The sequence below is a fragment of the Neofelis nebulosa genome, chromosome 15 (assembly GCF_028018385.1).
Source record: "Neofelis nebulosa isolate mNeoNeb1 chromosome 15, mNeoNeb1.pri, whole genome shotgun sequence".
NCBI classification, from domain to species: domain Eukaryota; kingdom Metazoa; phylum Chordata; class Mammalia; order Carnivora; family Felidae; genus Neofelis; species Neofelis nebulosa.
Window position 1 is genome coordinate 1,787,549 of NC_080796.1, and position 16,878 is coordinate 1,804,426.

General features: G+C 41.2%; 1 protein-coding gene across 1 annotated transcript in view; it reads right to left on the reverse strand.

The window, feature by feature from the left end:
• Window positions 1-16,878, reverse strand: part of LOC131495881 (uncharacterized) — a 199,036-nt gene that overhangs the window by 111,951 nt on the left and 70,207 nt on the right. The window contains exons 13-15 of the mRNA XM_058701054.1: window positions 16,090-16,162; window positions 7,711-7,801; window positions 3,823-3,859 (exon numbers count right to left, since the gene is read on the reverse strand). Of these exons, the coding sequence (XP_058557037.1) occupies window positions 3,823-3,859; window positions 7,711-7,801; window positions 16,090-16,162 (201 nt within the window). The remainder of the gene's footprint in view (window positions 1-3,822; window positions 3,860-7,710; window positions 7,802-16,089; window positions 16,163-16,878) is intronic.

The window sequence follows — 16,878 nt, forward strand, 5'->3', positions numbered from 1 at the left end:
GTACGCCAGTACCCACCATACTGTTTGGAATACTACAGCTTTGGAATAGAACTTGAAAGCTGAGATTGCGATACCTCCAGGTTTCTTCGTTTTCAATGTTGCTTTGGCCATTCAACGTCTTTTGTGGTTCTATACAACGTTTAGGATTGTTTGTGTAGCTCTGTGACAAATGCTGTTGGTATGTTGACAGGGATTGCATGACATCTGTCGATGGCTTTGGGTAGTGTAGACACTTTAAAAATATGTATTCTTCCCATCTGTGAGCATCGGATGTCTTTCTCTTTCTTTCCGTCACCTTCAATTTCCTTCATCAGTGTTTTACGGTTTCCAGAGTACAGGTCTTTCACAATTTGGACCCTGTTTTAAAAAAAGCTTTCTGTTCTCTATTTGGCCTCGACCTCTCCTAACCTGTGAAATCTCCAGGAAAGACCCAGTCTCAGTTTCCATAACCAAATATGACAGGCAGGGAATGCTCTGAAATGGTTGAAAATTAAATGTGTAAACCTTACCACAATGACGTCTCACCTCACATCTGTCAGAATGGCTCAGTCTCCACACACAGGAAACAACAAGGGTAGCTCAGGGTGTGGAGAAAAAACAACCCTTGTGCACCGGTCATGGGATGTAAATTGGTATCGCCGCAGTGAAAGCCAGTATGGAGGGGCCTCAACAAATTAAAAACACAAATACCATAGGATCCAGTGATTCCACTACTGGGTATTTATTTACCCAAGGGAAAAGGAAATACTAATTTGAAAAGATATACGCACCCCTATCTTTATTATAGCATTATTTACAATAGACAAGATATGGAAGCAACCCAAGTGTCCACCAATACATGAAGAGACCACACACACACACACACACACACACACAATGAAATATTATACAGCTCTAAATGAGAATGAGATCCTGCCATCTGCAACATCATGGATGTACCTAGATGGCATGAGGGTAAGTGAAATAAGTCAGACAGAGAAACACAAATCCTATATGATTTCACTTCTGTGCAGAATGTAAAAAGGGGAATAAATGAACAAACAGAGCAAAAGCAGAAACAGAACCATAAATGCAGAGATTTGACTCTTGCCAGAAGGGAGGGGAGGTGGGGGGATGGACAAAATGGGGGAAGGGGAGAGGGAAGTTCAGGGTTCCAGTTATAGAATGAATAAATCACAAGGCTCAAAGGTACAGCGTAGGGAATCTAGTCAGTGGTATCCTAATAGCCTCATACATTGACAGATGGGAGCTACGCTTATGGCGATCACGGTGAAACATCCAGAGTTGTTGCATCACATATTACATTGTGTGTCACGTAGACCTCCGTTTAAGTAAACGTATCAAAGTTTAGGTTTCTACGTTATGAGTGGTAGTACTAACTAGAGATTGACAGACTCAAAGTTCCCAAGGCCAACTTTGTTCCCACACTGGTCTTGCCTTATTTAGGTCCATAATAACTAGCAAGACACTCCAAGCCTTCAGGGGCATTCAGCTACCCAAGGAGGGAGATTGTGATCAAAATGGTCCCGGTAGTTGTGCCTCTATTTCTCTATACGCTGCCTGAATATTTTCTTCCCTATGAGATCCCACTCCTACATCACTCTTTGGCACGGTTCTGTGGCATTCCCCAACCTTTCAATCTTTAGCCTATGAAGCCATACACTCCTACAACAAGGATGGGCTCCAATGACCGAGGGTAAGAACCATGTCCTGCTCCTGGAGAACAAGCGAATTGGGAGTCTCACTCATCCACACAGTCACCTCAACATAGGCATGTTATCACCGATCCAGATGAAGCTCCCTTACTGATTTGACAAGTCAGACCTACCCCTGCCCAGCCCTACAAGTACATGGGAAGGGCATCACAGATTGAGGAAAAGAGGTGGAGTGAGGAGACAGCTTGCCTTGGGCCATACATCTCTGATGTTCGGAATCTCCACCCCCACCCCCAATTCCTTGAGAGGATCTAAGCTATCCTCCCTCAGTTGGGGTGGAAGTAGGGGATATCATATTTCTATCTGCTGTAAACAGACTCTGCCCAGAAGCTCAAATGATTTTTAATCTCTCTCATCAGAAAATCTGAGGTATGCTCGCACCTTCAATGAAACCAACACACACAAAAGCAGAAACCTGGTCACGACCCTCTTGAACTCTCTATTTGAATATGTCTTTCTAAACAACTCCCCTAATCCTGGGTCCTTCATTCCTGTCATTCACCTTTATCTCACTTGGCATAACCCCCCATATTCTGACATCTTTTCTCAAACTCGTATTCCTAACCAACTCAGTGTTGTTCTCCTTGAAACCTGGTCTCCTCTGCTAATTCAATTCTTACCCTCCTTCATTGTATTCATTAGACCCACTCCCCAGGCTTCTATTATTAAAACAGTTGCCTGCAAGATCAAGACAATAAAAGAAGGAAGAAAGGAAAGAAAGAAAGAAGAAAGAAAGAAAGAAAGAAAGAAAGAAAGAAAGAAAGAAAACCAGAATTTAAGTCGCATTTCTGTCACTTATCATATCCCTATAGGTCACTTCAATCTCTTTTGAGTTTCAAATTCTCCAGGGAAACAACCATTGGGCAAGGAGGTTAAACATAGGTTGACACACCAGAGGGTGTTTTGAAGAATTAATCTCTGAGGATCCCTACATCTGGAGACTCTAATTGCTTTTGATTTGGCCTCTGGAAAAATGGAGAGTCCTTAGCTGGAAGAAGTGGGGAAATTATTGGAAAAAAAAAAAGAAGAAGAAATACCAAGGAAAAAAGAGAAGAAAGTCAAAAGGCAAAAATACAGTACAAAAAGTCATTGGAAAAAAAAAACAACTCCAAAAAAACCAAAAAGCTTCTTAGAACTAGACAAGGATACTAGCCCAAAGGGAAACCAGCCTGGGAACTTAGGCAACAGAGAATCATATAGCAATATCCTCGAAATAGAGAGTGAGTTTAATTAATGTAACATGGTCTACAACTAGATATCCTTCCCTTACAGAAAACTCATTTGTCTCAAGAAGAGGGGATATCACTACATCTAAGGAGTTGCCTGACGACATCTTGCTTTTTATGTAAAAGCCTTGACACCATGGCCATAGCTGACATCCACCCTAAAATCTCGGATGGTAAAAACAAGGGACTAGTTACCACTGCACTAATGACTTTTGTTGGCACTGGTGGTCAAATATATGAGGCCAAATGCTTGGACTAACCTGGGTTCTTAAGCAAACCCTAAATTAGTGTTCCGACATCATTACCTTTGACATTCTGAGTTGATCTGCCCTAGGATCTGTATCTTCATCTCAGTGCTGCTGAGGAACCAGGGAATGGATGTGGAAGCTTCACGGGCTGATGGGCAAAGCCCCTCAGCAACCCGTGAACTATGGAATCATGGTCGAGTCATCAACCTCCCTGAACCACAGTTGACAAAGGAATAAAATGTAGGCTACAATAGCACAGCTACTTGGCAAAGCTATACAATGACTATATAACGGAACAGATGTTACCCATAGGATATAGTGTCTGGTCCAGTGTAGAACACGCAACAACTGCTTTTGTTCTCTGCGTTCCCTTAGGAGACACATAATTTTCAGTTCATTCATTCCCTTTCCTTTCCTTTCATTATCCGTTTCATTTCATTTCATTCCTTTATACTTTGAGAGTGAGTGCCCACAGAAATCGGGAAAGATATCCCAAGGAGGCTGTCAGCGCAAAACCCGACGTGGGGCTTGAACTCACAAACCTCAGTTGAAATCAAGAGTCACACCCTTAACCGACTGAGCCACCCGGGTGCCCCAGCAAATGTCATTTTTACAAATCCATAAAAATCCTACCTGGCTCTAGAATCTTCCTCAGCATTCTTATCTGCTCCTAAAGAAGAAAGCAAAATACATGTTAAATCGACAATCGATAAATAGAGGAAAATTACAAGTGTACGGCTTATGATTTGTCAAAAAGTATTGCTTTCGGACCACACCTGGAAACCACACTACACTGAATGGTAATTATACCATTCGTAGGCTTAAAGCACTAAGAAATCTTACTTTCTCCTCTATATTGACCAAAACCAAGAATGGGTTTTATCAGAATTTGACACCTACAGGGGAACTGATGTTTACAATGGCCATCGCTGACCGACACTGTGACACTGGAGGAAACGGGTATCGTTCGGAGAATGATTATCATGAGCTGACAATGTCAGACTGAAGCTAGCATGATTTTTCTGGACTTCCACTACTAGAGGAATTGAAAGAGAATATCTTTATTTTGCTGTAACACGGCAGAACTTCCCCAGCTCTTCAGCAGACACTCTTCAGTTTTAGGAGGAAACACCCCCTCACAACGTGTGCTCTATAGCTATTGTACTTGGCAGCGTGGCCAAACAATAGCAAACAGACTCTCCCTGGCCTTATTTCCAATGGTAAGGTAAGAAGGAAAGATTTGGCATTCCACTTTGATATAGTTCTAACCTCTTGAGGCTGTCTCCTTCCATTGCTAGAGAGTCTATCTAGACCCGCCGCACATCACAGAGGAGGATGATCCCAATGTGAGTGCTCTGTAGTGGTTCATGAGGTCATTTTTCTCAACCCTCCCCATTAGGTGACACACAGCTAGAGAAATCATACTTTTTGTCATGGAAGGCAGAGGTCATCAGATCCTCTACTGATGAGCAACTAAACAAAACAAAGGGCAAAGAATATCTTGAATGCCTACATTCAATTACCAGGATATTTTCACTTTCTAAACATTCAAAGACATCCACTCTATGATTCTAACTATATGACACCTGGAAAGAGCAAGGCTATGGAGCTAAGGGTTGGGGTGAATGTAGGGAGAAACGGGCACGGCACAGAGGACTTTTAAGGCAGTGGAACTCTTTCACACGATACCACAAAGGTGGATTCACATCATTACACATTTGTTAAGACTCATAGAACGTATGACACCAAGGCTGAACACTAATGCAAATTAGAGACTTGGCCTCCAAATGAAGAGTTCGTGTCCATAGAAAATGCACCACTGTTGTCAGGGTGCCTGGGTGGCTCAGTCGGTTCAGCGTCCAACTCTGGATCTGAGCTCAGGTCATGATCTCACAGTTCATGGGATCAAGTCCTGCATCAGGCTCTGGGCTGACAGCACAGGATTCTTTCCCCCCTCTCCCTCTGCCCCTTGGCTGCTCACACGCATGCATGCTCTCTCACTCAAAACTAAACCAAGGAACTGAAATAAAAAATTCCTACTAAAAATGGACCACTGTCGTGCAGGATGTTAACAACAGGGGAGGCTAGGCGTGTCCGGGAGCATGGTATGGTATATGCAGACTCTCTGTACTTCCTATTATATTTTGCTGTGAACTTAAAACTGATGTAAAACATCAGGCTTATTAAATGTATGAAACAACAAAAACAACAAAATATGGTTTCCATTGAAGCTACTCTTAGCATATACCAACTCATGATACAGTCACCTTGAACATTAAAATAGAGATCAAAGTAACACAATAGGGGTACTGTCTCCCATTTGGAAGTGTATGAAAATGCATACACAAAACACAAAAATACAACGGTTATTTGTATACTTAGGCAACAAAACAATTGATGAATATGATCCAAAATCTTATACCTATAAACAGGGGTTCAGCACCATAGGAATCAAACCTGGGTTTTCCATATAATTACGAGATTTTCATTCTAATTTTAAATCAAAAATCATTATGTTGATCATACGTAAGAATCATAATGAAAGCTTAATCACATAAAAAAAAGATTATAATGACCTCATATTGCCCTTGTAATTTTTATACAAATACCTACTTCATATGGATGATGAAACTGAAACCAGTACCATGGTAGCCATCATGCTCCATGCTAGCAAAACAAAATTTGAAGACACCACCAAAAATGACGTCAGGGCTATAATTCCTATGCAGAACAGATTTCATCCAGCAGGCCAAAGATGGCTACCCTCAGAACATCCTACTTGAATGACTGGCCCTTGGTGGTTCCCTGGGATCTTGGATTTCAGGAGGGTTCCCACCATTCCCTAGCTGGTTAAGAGTGGTTCACTGTGCCTAAGTGCTGGTACAAGCAATGTCCTTAAGGCTGTACACTTGATTTCCTTGGTGGAAACCTGGAATTTGGGGACATGCTAAGGAGAAGATGCCTATGTGATTAGCATTTGATGAAAACCTCGGGCACTGAGTATCCATAAGCCTCGTACTGGCAGACAACATTTCACTTGTGCTGTCCTAATTTCATGCTGGAGGAATTTAGCACATCCTGCTAACTCCATAGAGAAAGGATTCCTGGAAGCCTGCGCTTGCTTTCCTCTGGCCTTCACCCCATACACCATTGCTCGGTGCTCATTGGCCTTTCTAGCCTGTCCCCATACCAAGCCACACGCATGACTACAACTATATGCTGAGTCCTGTGAGCTCTTCTAGTGAATAATCAAATCTGGGTGTCATTGGGATGCCTCTAACACAACTGCATTATATGCAATTTTATTATTTCGGTTGATGTCTTTCACGTGGTTACAGTCAGAAGGTTATGTCACAGAATACCTTTCCTGGAATCTCTTTTCTTGGTATTTGCCTTGAAAATTCCTACATCCCTATTTATCCATTTGAAGAAAGGTTTAAAAGGAATAGATGAAATCATGATGTCAGAAAGTGTGAAACAAGCAACAATCTTATTTTACTCTGAAAAAAAAAACAAACAGAGGGAGAGAGCAAATCCTGGTGATTGCCCCTATGTTCTACCATATAAAAGTTCTCTGAAATATGAAAAATCAGTTAATTTTCTCCAACTACCTAGGACTTAGTTCATTTTTCTGGCAGGTAGGAATCAAAGAAGTAACAGGGATCATTCTACAACAATCAGAACTGTCAGACAGAATATGAAAACATACTACTGATTATAGTGTTCTTTTGTTTCTTTCCCTTATGTTCCTAGAACATTAAAAATATAGTTCACCTATTAAAGGCAGTTATTGCCAAAATAATCAAAAGCCACAAATACGGCATCCAAAATGTCAGATGAGTTATCTTGATGTCTCCCTATCTGACCCTCCTTCCAATTCTCTTATTTTGCCCTAAATGATACTACCGTATGAAGTACCCCCATTTTATAAGGCATTAACGTATATACATTTATCATTGACTACAAATGCTTATGTTCACCCATGGTAGTTAGGACATAACTCTGCATCATCAGCTAGGTCAGTCCTTAATGTCTTGCCAACAGTGAGGATCACAGTAAGAGTGGGAACATTTGGGGATACCACTCTGGCAAATTCTGGTACGAGAAGCTCACCTGATAGTGTTGCTGCATTTTAAATAGTCTGCTCTTCCCTTTAAAGAACTAGTGTATTTTACCACCTTCCAGTAGAAACACAATACACACCGGCTTACTTTCCTTCATTTACTCCCTGTAGTCTCCGCCATTCACATCATTCCCTGTTTGGCTCGTCTCTTCTTTCCTGAGGTTCCTTAGGCCTTCCAGTGTCTTGAAAGGGAACTAGTCATTTAGCTCCTTTGGTGGCACTCTCAATTTAATCTGTTGCTGACACCACATACGATATGCAACTTATCTCCTTTTCACATCTCTTTCTCTTTCCTATGCACTTAACAGGCCGTTTTCTTTAGATATTAGAATATATCAGTATTCCTGTTTTCAATCAACATTCTGTCAAATGACCTTTGAATAAAATACAGTGCTTACCTTCTACTTGTCCATTTAATATACTTTGCCCTTTCTGATCCACAGCTCCAGAGACATGAGGGACATATTTGTTGGGCTTCTCAGACATACTCTGTTAAAAGTAGCATCAGTAATGAGTTGCGTGAAGACTTCCTAATCCTTTTCCAAGAAAATATCTGAATTTATGACTTTAATAACAATCAGACTTACAAATAAGAAAACCGTATTGAACACCAAAACATTTAAATACAAAACCTCATATATGCTCTCTTGATTCAGCGTCCCTTTGAATCTTCATTTGGCTATTGACTCTCTAAACGGATCATGGAAGGCCAGAATAAATACTTTCAAAGGCAGAAGCCTGGCTTGTATGCAGATTTCAAAAAGGAACTAACAAAACCCCTTCCTTTGCATTCCTGACCAAAATGAAAGGACATTTGAAATAAGTTTTGAAACAGAATCTTTAAAAGTGTACTTGCTATAAAGGAAAACTGCTTCTAATAAAATGGCAGACATTTGTTTCAGTGTCAATTCATACCTCACATGATCAGAAACTTTGGAGTATATCATGTTGTGTATCAACAAAACACTGTCGAAGCTGCTGCTTCGTTTAGGTAAACACAGGCTTGACCTTTTTCTTGACGAAAGAAGGGTTGGATCGAACGGCAAGGTTGGAAGAGAAACTTTTCTTAAAATTGTGATGAACTAGTAGCAGAAACAATGTAGATATAGGTATGGAACTCTTCAGAATGTGTAGTAAGCATTCAAACGGCAAGTATAAGAACATGTATGTCTCAGTCACCTAAAATGTGCCAAGCACTCATTTCACTATGCACATTTTCTTTTTTACACACAACAATAATAATAATGATTATGATGATGGAGTGAGCCTTCCTACAGCTTGGTCTCTCTAAGGCGTTGGAGTAAAATGATGATCCGTGGTCCTCTCTGTCCAGAATGTCCCTCGCCACGGTCTACACGACTGGGCCTTCTCATCTTTCACTTGGCACCTTTTGCCACTCTCAGATCTTTTCTGACTACCAAAATTCCCACTCCCACTCTCATCCTCATCCTCACTACAAACGCCCCCAATATTCTCTCAACTAACATTGTCCATTTCCTATCGATGAAGCCTTTATTGTGACTTCTAACAGACTGCTGTTGACTTACTTTTCTGCTCCGACCACAACAACCTAAACCCTCCACTTGTACACTCAGCAGCTAACTGCTTGGTACGTACTCAGTATACAAGGACCAATTAATTAAGGTCAAAACATTTACACTAATCTCACTGAGAAGATCTCAAAAGTACCCAATCACTATACCGTTGGCCCTTGAACAAAGCAAGGGTTACGGGCTCTGATGGCCATGCCCTCGACAATCCACAAATATCTTTTGAAACCTCAAAACCAAATAAAAAAAAAAACAAAAATTCCTACTGAATTTCCTACTTTAAAAGCAATCACACTTAAAAATCAAAAAGTATATATGTATTGAAAACCAGAACGTTAAAGCAGAATCGCTTGTATATGCTCTCTAGGTCTAATCTACCTTTTCGGCCTAATTTGGCCATTGACTCTGTAAACTGAGCGTGGGAGGTCAGGGTTAGGATAACGGAATGCTGAGCTTACCAACAATATACACAGTCGATTAATGCATGTTTTCCCTGTTATATGTATTACATACTGTATTTTTACACTATAAACTGAAGGAAAGGTTACTAAGAAAATCGTAAGGAAGGGGTGCTGGGTGGCACTGTCGGTTCAGGGTCAGGCTCTTGACTTTGGCTCAAGTCATGATCTATACTTCCTGAGTTGAACGCTGACAGTGTGGAGCCTGATGAAAATTCGCTCTCTGTCCCCACTTCCCTACTCACGTGCTCTGTCCTCTCTCACTCTCCCAAAATGAATAATTAAAAAAAAAAAACAAGATGAAAAAGAAAATCATAAGGAAGAGAAAATATGTTTACAGGATGGTACTGTATTTATTGAAAAAAATCTGTATGTATGTGGACTCCCACATTCCAAACGCATCTTGTTCAAGGGTCAAATGTATACCTTTATGATGTCATCGCTAAGAGCTTACGGGAACTTATTATAGCCCCAAATGAGAACATCAAAAACCCATTCTAACTTTCCATTCTTTTCTGGACACAAGGGCCATTTTATTGGCCTTTGAACATCTTCCCATCGAAAACAAGTATTCTTTGGGGGGCCTGGGTGACTTAGTCGATTAGGCAGCCAACTTTGAAATTGCGAAAAGCAAAGCAAAAGGTGGAGGGGGGAGTTAAGATGGCAGGGGAGGGGATCAGAATTCCCCTTGTCCCTCAAACACAGCAGTATTGAGGTCACAACACTTGGAATACCAGGAATACAGGCTGCAGAGGGACAGAAAAATCTCCACAGGTGCAGAGTGACAGCTTGGCGGGACAGAAGGGTGTGTATGAGAATTGGGAGAAATAAAATGGGCAGCACAGGCATGGAGTGGGGGAAGGCCTTTGGTGGAGAAACGAAAGGAAGGCAGAGACAGAGAGAGGCTGTGGGACGTGCATTTGGATATGAGAAAGCCTGTCCGGACCACAGACCAAGGAGAGGTCCAGAGAGCCAGTTTCTACTTTGGAAAACAGCCTTAGAGGGTAAAAAACAGAATTTTCAAGGCGGCCACACTTTCTCTCGACCAGAGCTACCACCTCCCATGCCTGGTGGGGAGGGAGCCGCCCCTAGGCTTGGTAGCAATCTCAGGGCTACCCTGGGAGAGAACACCTTGAGTATGGTGGAAAGGGGAGGTATTGCCCCGCCCAAGGGAAAAAGACCATGCAGGCACGAGCCAGAGGCCCTCTGTCCACTGGGCAGAGTGGCGCAACTCCACTACCAGGTCCGAGCAAAGCGGGATCCTACAGGATTTTGAATCCCAGCTCAGTGCTCGGGTGGCACATGGGACTGTGCAGCAAGGCAAGCCGGCTCCCCAGGCTATTCCGTGAGGATAGCCTAAACAGTGAGTTTTGAGACACCTCGTGTGGGCAGGATAGATGGGGTGTCGCCATGTCTCTCCCCATGACCAACATCGTGGGGCTTCAGGGAATGGACAGTGAGCCTCAGTGAAGGCAGGCCCATTACACCAAACCCTGACACTCTGTGCCTCGTAACTGCTTCTCTATAGGAGTGAGACTGACACTGATGGGACCAGACAGCCCCTGCTCTAGACCAGCACAGCCACCGGTCCCAGGCACCAATAGACAACTCTCCTCCGGTTTTCTATCTTAGTTTGTTTGTTTGTTTGTTTGTTTGTTTGTTTTCATTTGAGTTATTATTCTTTTGTCTTTCCTTTTCTTTTTTAATGTTTATTTCTTTATTTTGAGAGAGAGAGAGTGAGTGATCAAGCAGAAGAGATGCAGAGAGAGGGAGAGAGAGAGAATCCGAGCAGGATCCATGCTCTCACTGCAGAACCTGTTGGGGGTTCCGAACCCACCCACAGTGACAACATGACGTGAGCCAAATTCAAGAGTCAGACGCTTCACCTACTGAGCCACCCAAGCGCCCATCTTTTCTTTCCTTTGCTTTCCCTTTCTTCTCTTTTCCCTTTTTTCTCTTTCTACTCTCCTCTTTCCCCTTCTCCCTTTGGAAACAGCCTAGTAGTCTCGAGTTCACGTGGGTCAAAACTAATTATATATCTACATTTATCTATATATCTTAATATATACCTATATATCTATACATAGATATATAGAGATATATCTATATATTTTTTTCCTTTGTTCCTCTGTTCTGGTTCTTTGTTTGTTTGATTGTACATTTTCTCTATACTTTTCTAGATCTCCTTCTTCATTTTCCTCCCTCTCTTTCTGGATTAAGCCCTATAGCTCCTTTGAGTCACTTCCTGGTCTTTTTTTCAACTCCAGTCATTTCTCTTTTTGTTTGGGCTAAGGATTCTTCCCCACCTTCTTCCCCTTTTTTCCAGGATTACTTCAACAAACAAATCAAAGCACACCTGGTGGAAGGCCCAAACCGCCACTCCAAGTAGCGAGGACAGCAGCCAAAGACGCACCCAAAGAGTGCACACAACACACTCAAAAAAAATTTGTTCAACTGCCAGGCCCTGGACAGTGTAGGGGCTCTTTTTATTACAGTAGTACTCGCAGGTGTGGGACACAGAACAAGCGATTAACACACATAAAGGGCAGGAATCTAGCCAAAACGACGAAATCGGAGAATTCCCCTCAAAAAAAATTCCGGGAAGAAAGGACAGCCAGAGAAGGGCGCAAAAGAGACAGAAACCATATAGGTGAGCACATTTTTGGAATGACACTCATAAGACGCATAGTTGCGCTTGAAACCACGCATAGAAGACAGCAGACAATCTCCTGCTTCAGAGATCAAGGACCTAAGGAATCGTCACGATGAACGCTGAACATGAAATGGTGTAAAGGAGATACAAAGTAAACTAGATGCAGTGACAGCAAGGACGGGAGAAGCAGCAGACAGAATCGGTGAAACAGAAGATACAATTGTGGACAAAGATGAAGCAGGGAAAGGAAAGGAAGGAAATGACTAGATCACGAGGCAGGTACTAGAGACCTACGTGATTCAGTGAGATGAAATATTAGCCACATCCTAGGAGTCCCAGAAGAAGAAGAGTGAGAGAAAGGGGCAGAAGGTTTTTTTGGAACAACTTATAGCTGAGAGCTTCCCTCATCTGGGGAAGGAAACGGGCATCCAAGTCCTGGCGGCACAGAGAATTCCTTTCCAAATCAACAAACCCAGGTCAACACCACGACATGCCATAGCGAAACTGGAAAACTACAAAGATAAGGAGAGGATTCTGAAAGCAGCTAGGGACAAACGGGTCTTAATCGACAAGGGAAGACACGTAAGGCTAGCAGCAGGCCTGTCCAAAGAAACTTGGCAGGGCAGAAGGGAGGGGTAGGAAACGGTCAATGTGCTGAATGGGAACATCTGCGGCGAAGAATCCCTTCCCAGGCAAGGCTGACATTTAGAATAGAAAGAGAGAGAAAGGCTTTCCCAGACAAACAACACCTCATGGAGTTCATGACCACTAAACCAGCCCTGCGGGAGATCCTAACGGGCGACTCTGTGAGTGGAAAGCAGCAGAGACTACAAAGGACCAGAGGCCTCACCAAAAGCATGAAACCTTCAGATAACACAATGACACTAAATCCATATCTTTAACTAATCACTCTGAATGTGAATGGACTCAATGCCCCAGTCAAAAGACAAAGGGAATCAGAATGGGTAAAACACAAAACAAAACCAAACAACAAGATCCATCTATATGTTGTCAACAAGAAACTGATTTTAGACCCCAGGACACCTCCAGGTTCAAAGTGAAGGTATGCGGAACCACCTATCATGCTACTAGAAGTCAAAAGAAAGCTGGAGTCGCCACACTTCCACCAGACAGACTAGATTTTAAACCAGAGACTGTAGTAACAGATTCAGAAGGGCATTGGGTCGTAATTAAGGGGTCTATCCATCAAGAGGAGCTAACAACTGCAAATGTTTATGGCCCCAAAGTGAAACGCCCACACGTATGAATCGATTACTCACAAACATGATTAAATGTATACATACAAATACCATGATTGTAGACGACTTTAAGACTCCACTCATGGCAAAAGGTGGATCGTCAAGGCAGAAAATCAGTAAGGAAACACTGATCCAATGTGTCACTGGACCAGATGTATTCAGATATACATAGATCTATATTGGCCTCATATATATACATTTATATACATGGGTATCAACACCGATATATTAAGATCTTTTCACCCAACAGCAGTAGAACGCACATTCTTCTTAAGTGCATATAGAACATTCTCCAATGTCTCCAAGTGACATCCTGGGTCACAAAACAGCCCTCCACAAATATAAAAGGACTGAGATCATACCTTGCATATTGTCAGATCACAACAACGAGCACTTGCTCATTCTTTCTCTCTCTCCCTCCCTTTCCAAGAGAAATGCAAACATTTCAAAAACATTTAGCTCAGCCCCTTCCAAGAAAGAGAAAAACAAGAATAATAAACCTTGTGGGGCAACGAGTCCTGGATGGAAACCACACACAGACAGTAGAATTCCATAACCAATATGTTGACAATGGAGTTGACAGAAAGTGATGTACTAAAAGAACAGACACTAAAGAAATCGTTTCTGCAAGGACAAATTAGGGTAGGGGTAAACCATTAAAAACGAGCCTGGTGCGGGGAACACATATGTGGCACAGTGAGTTCAGCATCCACCTTCAGCTCATGAGTCATGATCTCACGGTTTGTGGTTATCAGCCCCACTTTGAGCTCTGTGTTGACAGCTCGGAGCCTGCAGCCTGCTTTGGATTCTGTGTCTCTCTCTGTCTCTGCCCCTACCCCGCTTGCACTCTGTGTCTCTCTCTGTCTCAAAAATAAATAAACTTTGAAAAAATTTTGAAAATACCGTAAAAAGCACGGGGTGAGAAGAGGGAAAAAGGAAACAAAAACAAAAACAAAAACAAATGACCAATCAATCAAGCATGAGCTTAAGACAAAAAAGAAAAGGAAAAATGTGAGCCAAAGAAGGCAAGTGGAAACAACATACATTTTTCAACAGGTACATAAGTAGGATTGGGAATATACTATGAAAAATAGTCCCTTTTAAACCTTTTAAAAATATATGTCTTTATATATGTGTGATATGTATATATATATATATATATATATATATATATGTGTGTGTGTGTGTGTGTGTGTGTGTACGTTTAGGTGAACATAAATATGTATACATATAAGTGTGTATTTATATATGTGTAAATATATATGTGTATATATGTGTATATTATATATATCTCTACCTATAACTATCTATCTATATCTATCTATCTATCTATCTATCTATCTATCTATATCCATATCCATCTACCTATGTATCTGTCTATATAATATTTATGTAAAAGAGAGGCTTTGACTCACAGTATATCCCTAATAATACTGACTCTTATCACTCTACAGTTATCTGGTTATAAATACTGTAATAAAGAATTTAATTTTTTTCACTATAAATACATTGTTCAATTCCTGGCATCTTTCGCTTCCGAAAAGCTAGAAATTATTACTAGACTAACAAAAGAACAGAAAAAGAGAGGTTCCTAACACGTCAACATTCACTATGGAGAAAGAATTGGGAATGAGAATTCTAGGAAGAAATGGGAACCTTCAAAGGATGTAGGTAATGGGACACAGATGGGGTTAAACAAACAAAGGCTGAGGACTTTTTCTCTGCAATTCTAAGTTCACAATGGGAGGATACTAAAAATAGACTGTAACCTTCTTTCTTATGTAACTCCTGATTTCCTCAATAGAATTAATTTGCGTGTATACATGTTAAACACTAAAACGGAATATAAACCGAAGCCTGACTTTTTAACTTCACATATTTAATTGTGATATATCATGCGTATTTGGTTACTTTTCAAACTCCATTCTACGGAATTCCATTTCCCTACTCATTTGTTCACATTCAAAAACCATGACATTGCTTCTTCCAAGCAAGACTTTATTTTAGGAGCTCCAGGAGTCAAACCAGTGCGTTCCCTAACCTCCAGGAGCTTATCATGATTTAGGGGCTTTGAAATGAATACTGAAACAAATATCAGATGTCTGAAACTTTAAATTTTAGAATCTGACACAAGGACTAGGAGGAGATAGTGTTCAAAGCTAGAATGGGCAAGATTTCTGAAATTAGAAATTTGACACCTTGGCTATGAAGAGCCTCTGCCCATAGAGCTACTCTTTTCAGCAAAATACGTATTCTTCGGGGAGATGCACAATTTTAACTTACCCCTCATGGAGTTATTTCAAAACTACAGGAGAACACCTTTGTAAGGTAAATGTTGAGAAATAATGTAAACATCTAAATTTCTACATTTTCTAATATGATTTTATTCTAAATGGAGAACAAAGGATAGAGCCAAAGGAAAATGCTGTATCTCACCAAAATAAAACGTGCCCGGGGCGGGGGGCAACCTACAATAGATACTTGGACCCAATCAGGTTTCATTTAGGCATGAGTATTATCAGTCATGTTATGATCACAGTAAGAATCCTTATCCTTAAGCAAACGTCATATTGCCTCCATTGTGGGAAAGCTTTTCCCAATATAATTTGACGGTCATTATATATTTTCCAGCCCATTCATTTATCAGCCTCCACCTGTAGGATTTACCAAAGTACAACAAAACAAAACAAAACAAAACATTCAACGCGTCATGTATCTGTAGAGTGGTTTGTCCTTGCTAACTTTCCATGACACACATAAAATGATGATACACAGGCTCCTCTTAAATTTTCAGAGTGAATAAGGGAGAAAACTCAATTCAGAGCAGGAAAGTGAGTTTCACGGGAGGGTACTTTACCTTGGTACCAAAATCTAAGTCTTCGCTAGATGAGGTAGACCATGAATCGTCAGGACCAGGTTTGTCAGAAAGCCTTTAGAGCAAAAAAATACAACAAAAACATGTTCATTCATTTAAAAACAAAATTTAAAAAAGTTAAGGGAAAGGTCACCTATCTGTTTATTCCACGAAGTTTCTTGGTATAATGAAAAGTTGGCCTCTGGTTTTGTCATTAAGTTTTATTTTAATTCCAGTAATAGAAACATCCAGAGTTATAGTAGTTTAAGTTGTACAATATAGTGATTCACCAACTCCATACTCACCCCGTGCTCATCATGACAAGGGCACTCCTTCATCCCCATCATCTCTTTCACCTTTCCCACCACTCACCTGCTCTCCACAACCATCCGTTTCTTCTCTGCAGTTAAGAGCCTATTTCTTGGTTTGTCTCCCCTTTTGTTTCCTCCCTTTGCTCGTTTGTTGTTTCTTAAGTGCTACATGAGTAAAATCATATGGTATTTGTCTTTCCCTGACTTTGCTTACCATACTACCCTCAGGCTCCATCCAGGTGATTGCAAATGGCAAGATTTCATTGTTTTATGATTGAGTAATATTACAGTGTGTGTGTGTGCATGTGTGTGTGCGTGTGTGTGTGTGTGTGTATGGATATACATATACACACACACATACATTCATGTAGGGCTTCTTCTTCGTTCACTCAGCTGTCAATGGATGCTTGCGCTGGCTGTTGGAAATAATGCCGCAATAAACACAGGAGTGCGTGTGTCCCGTGGAATTCATGTTTTTGTA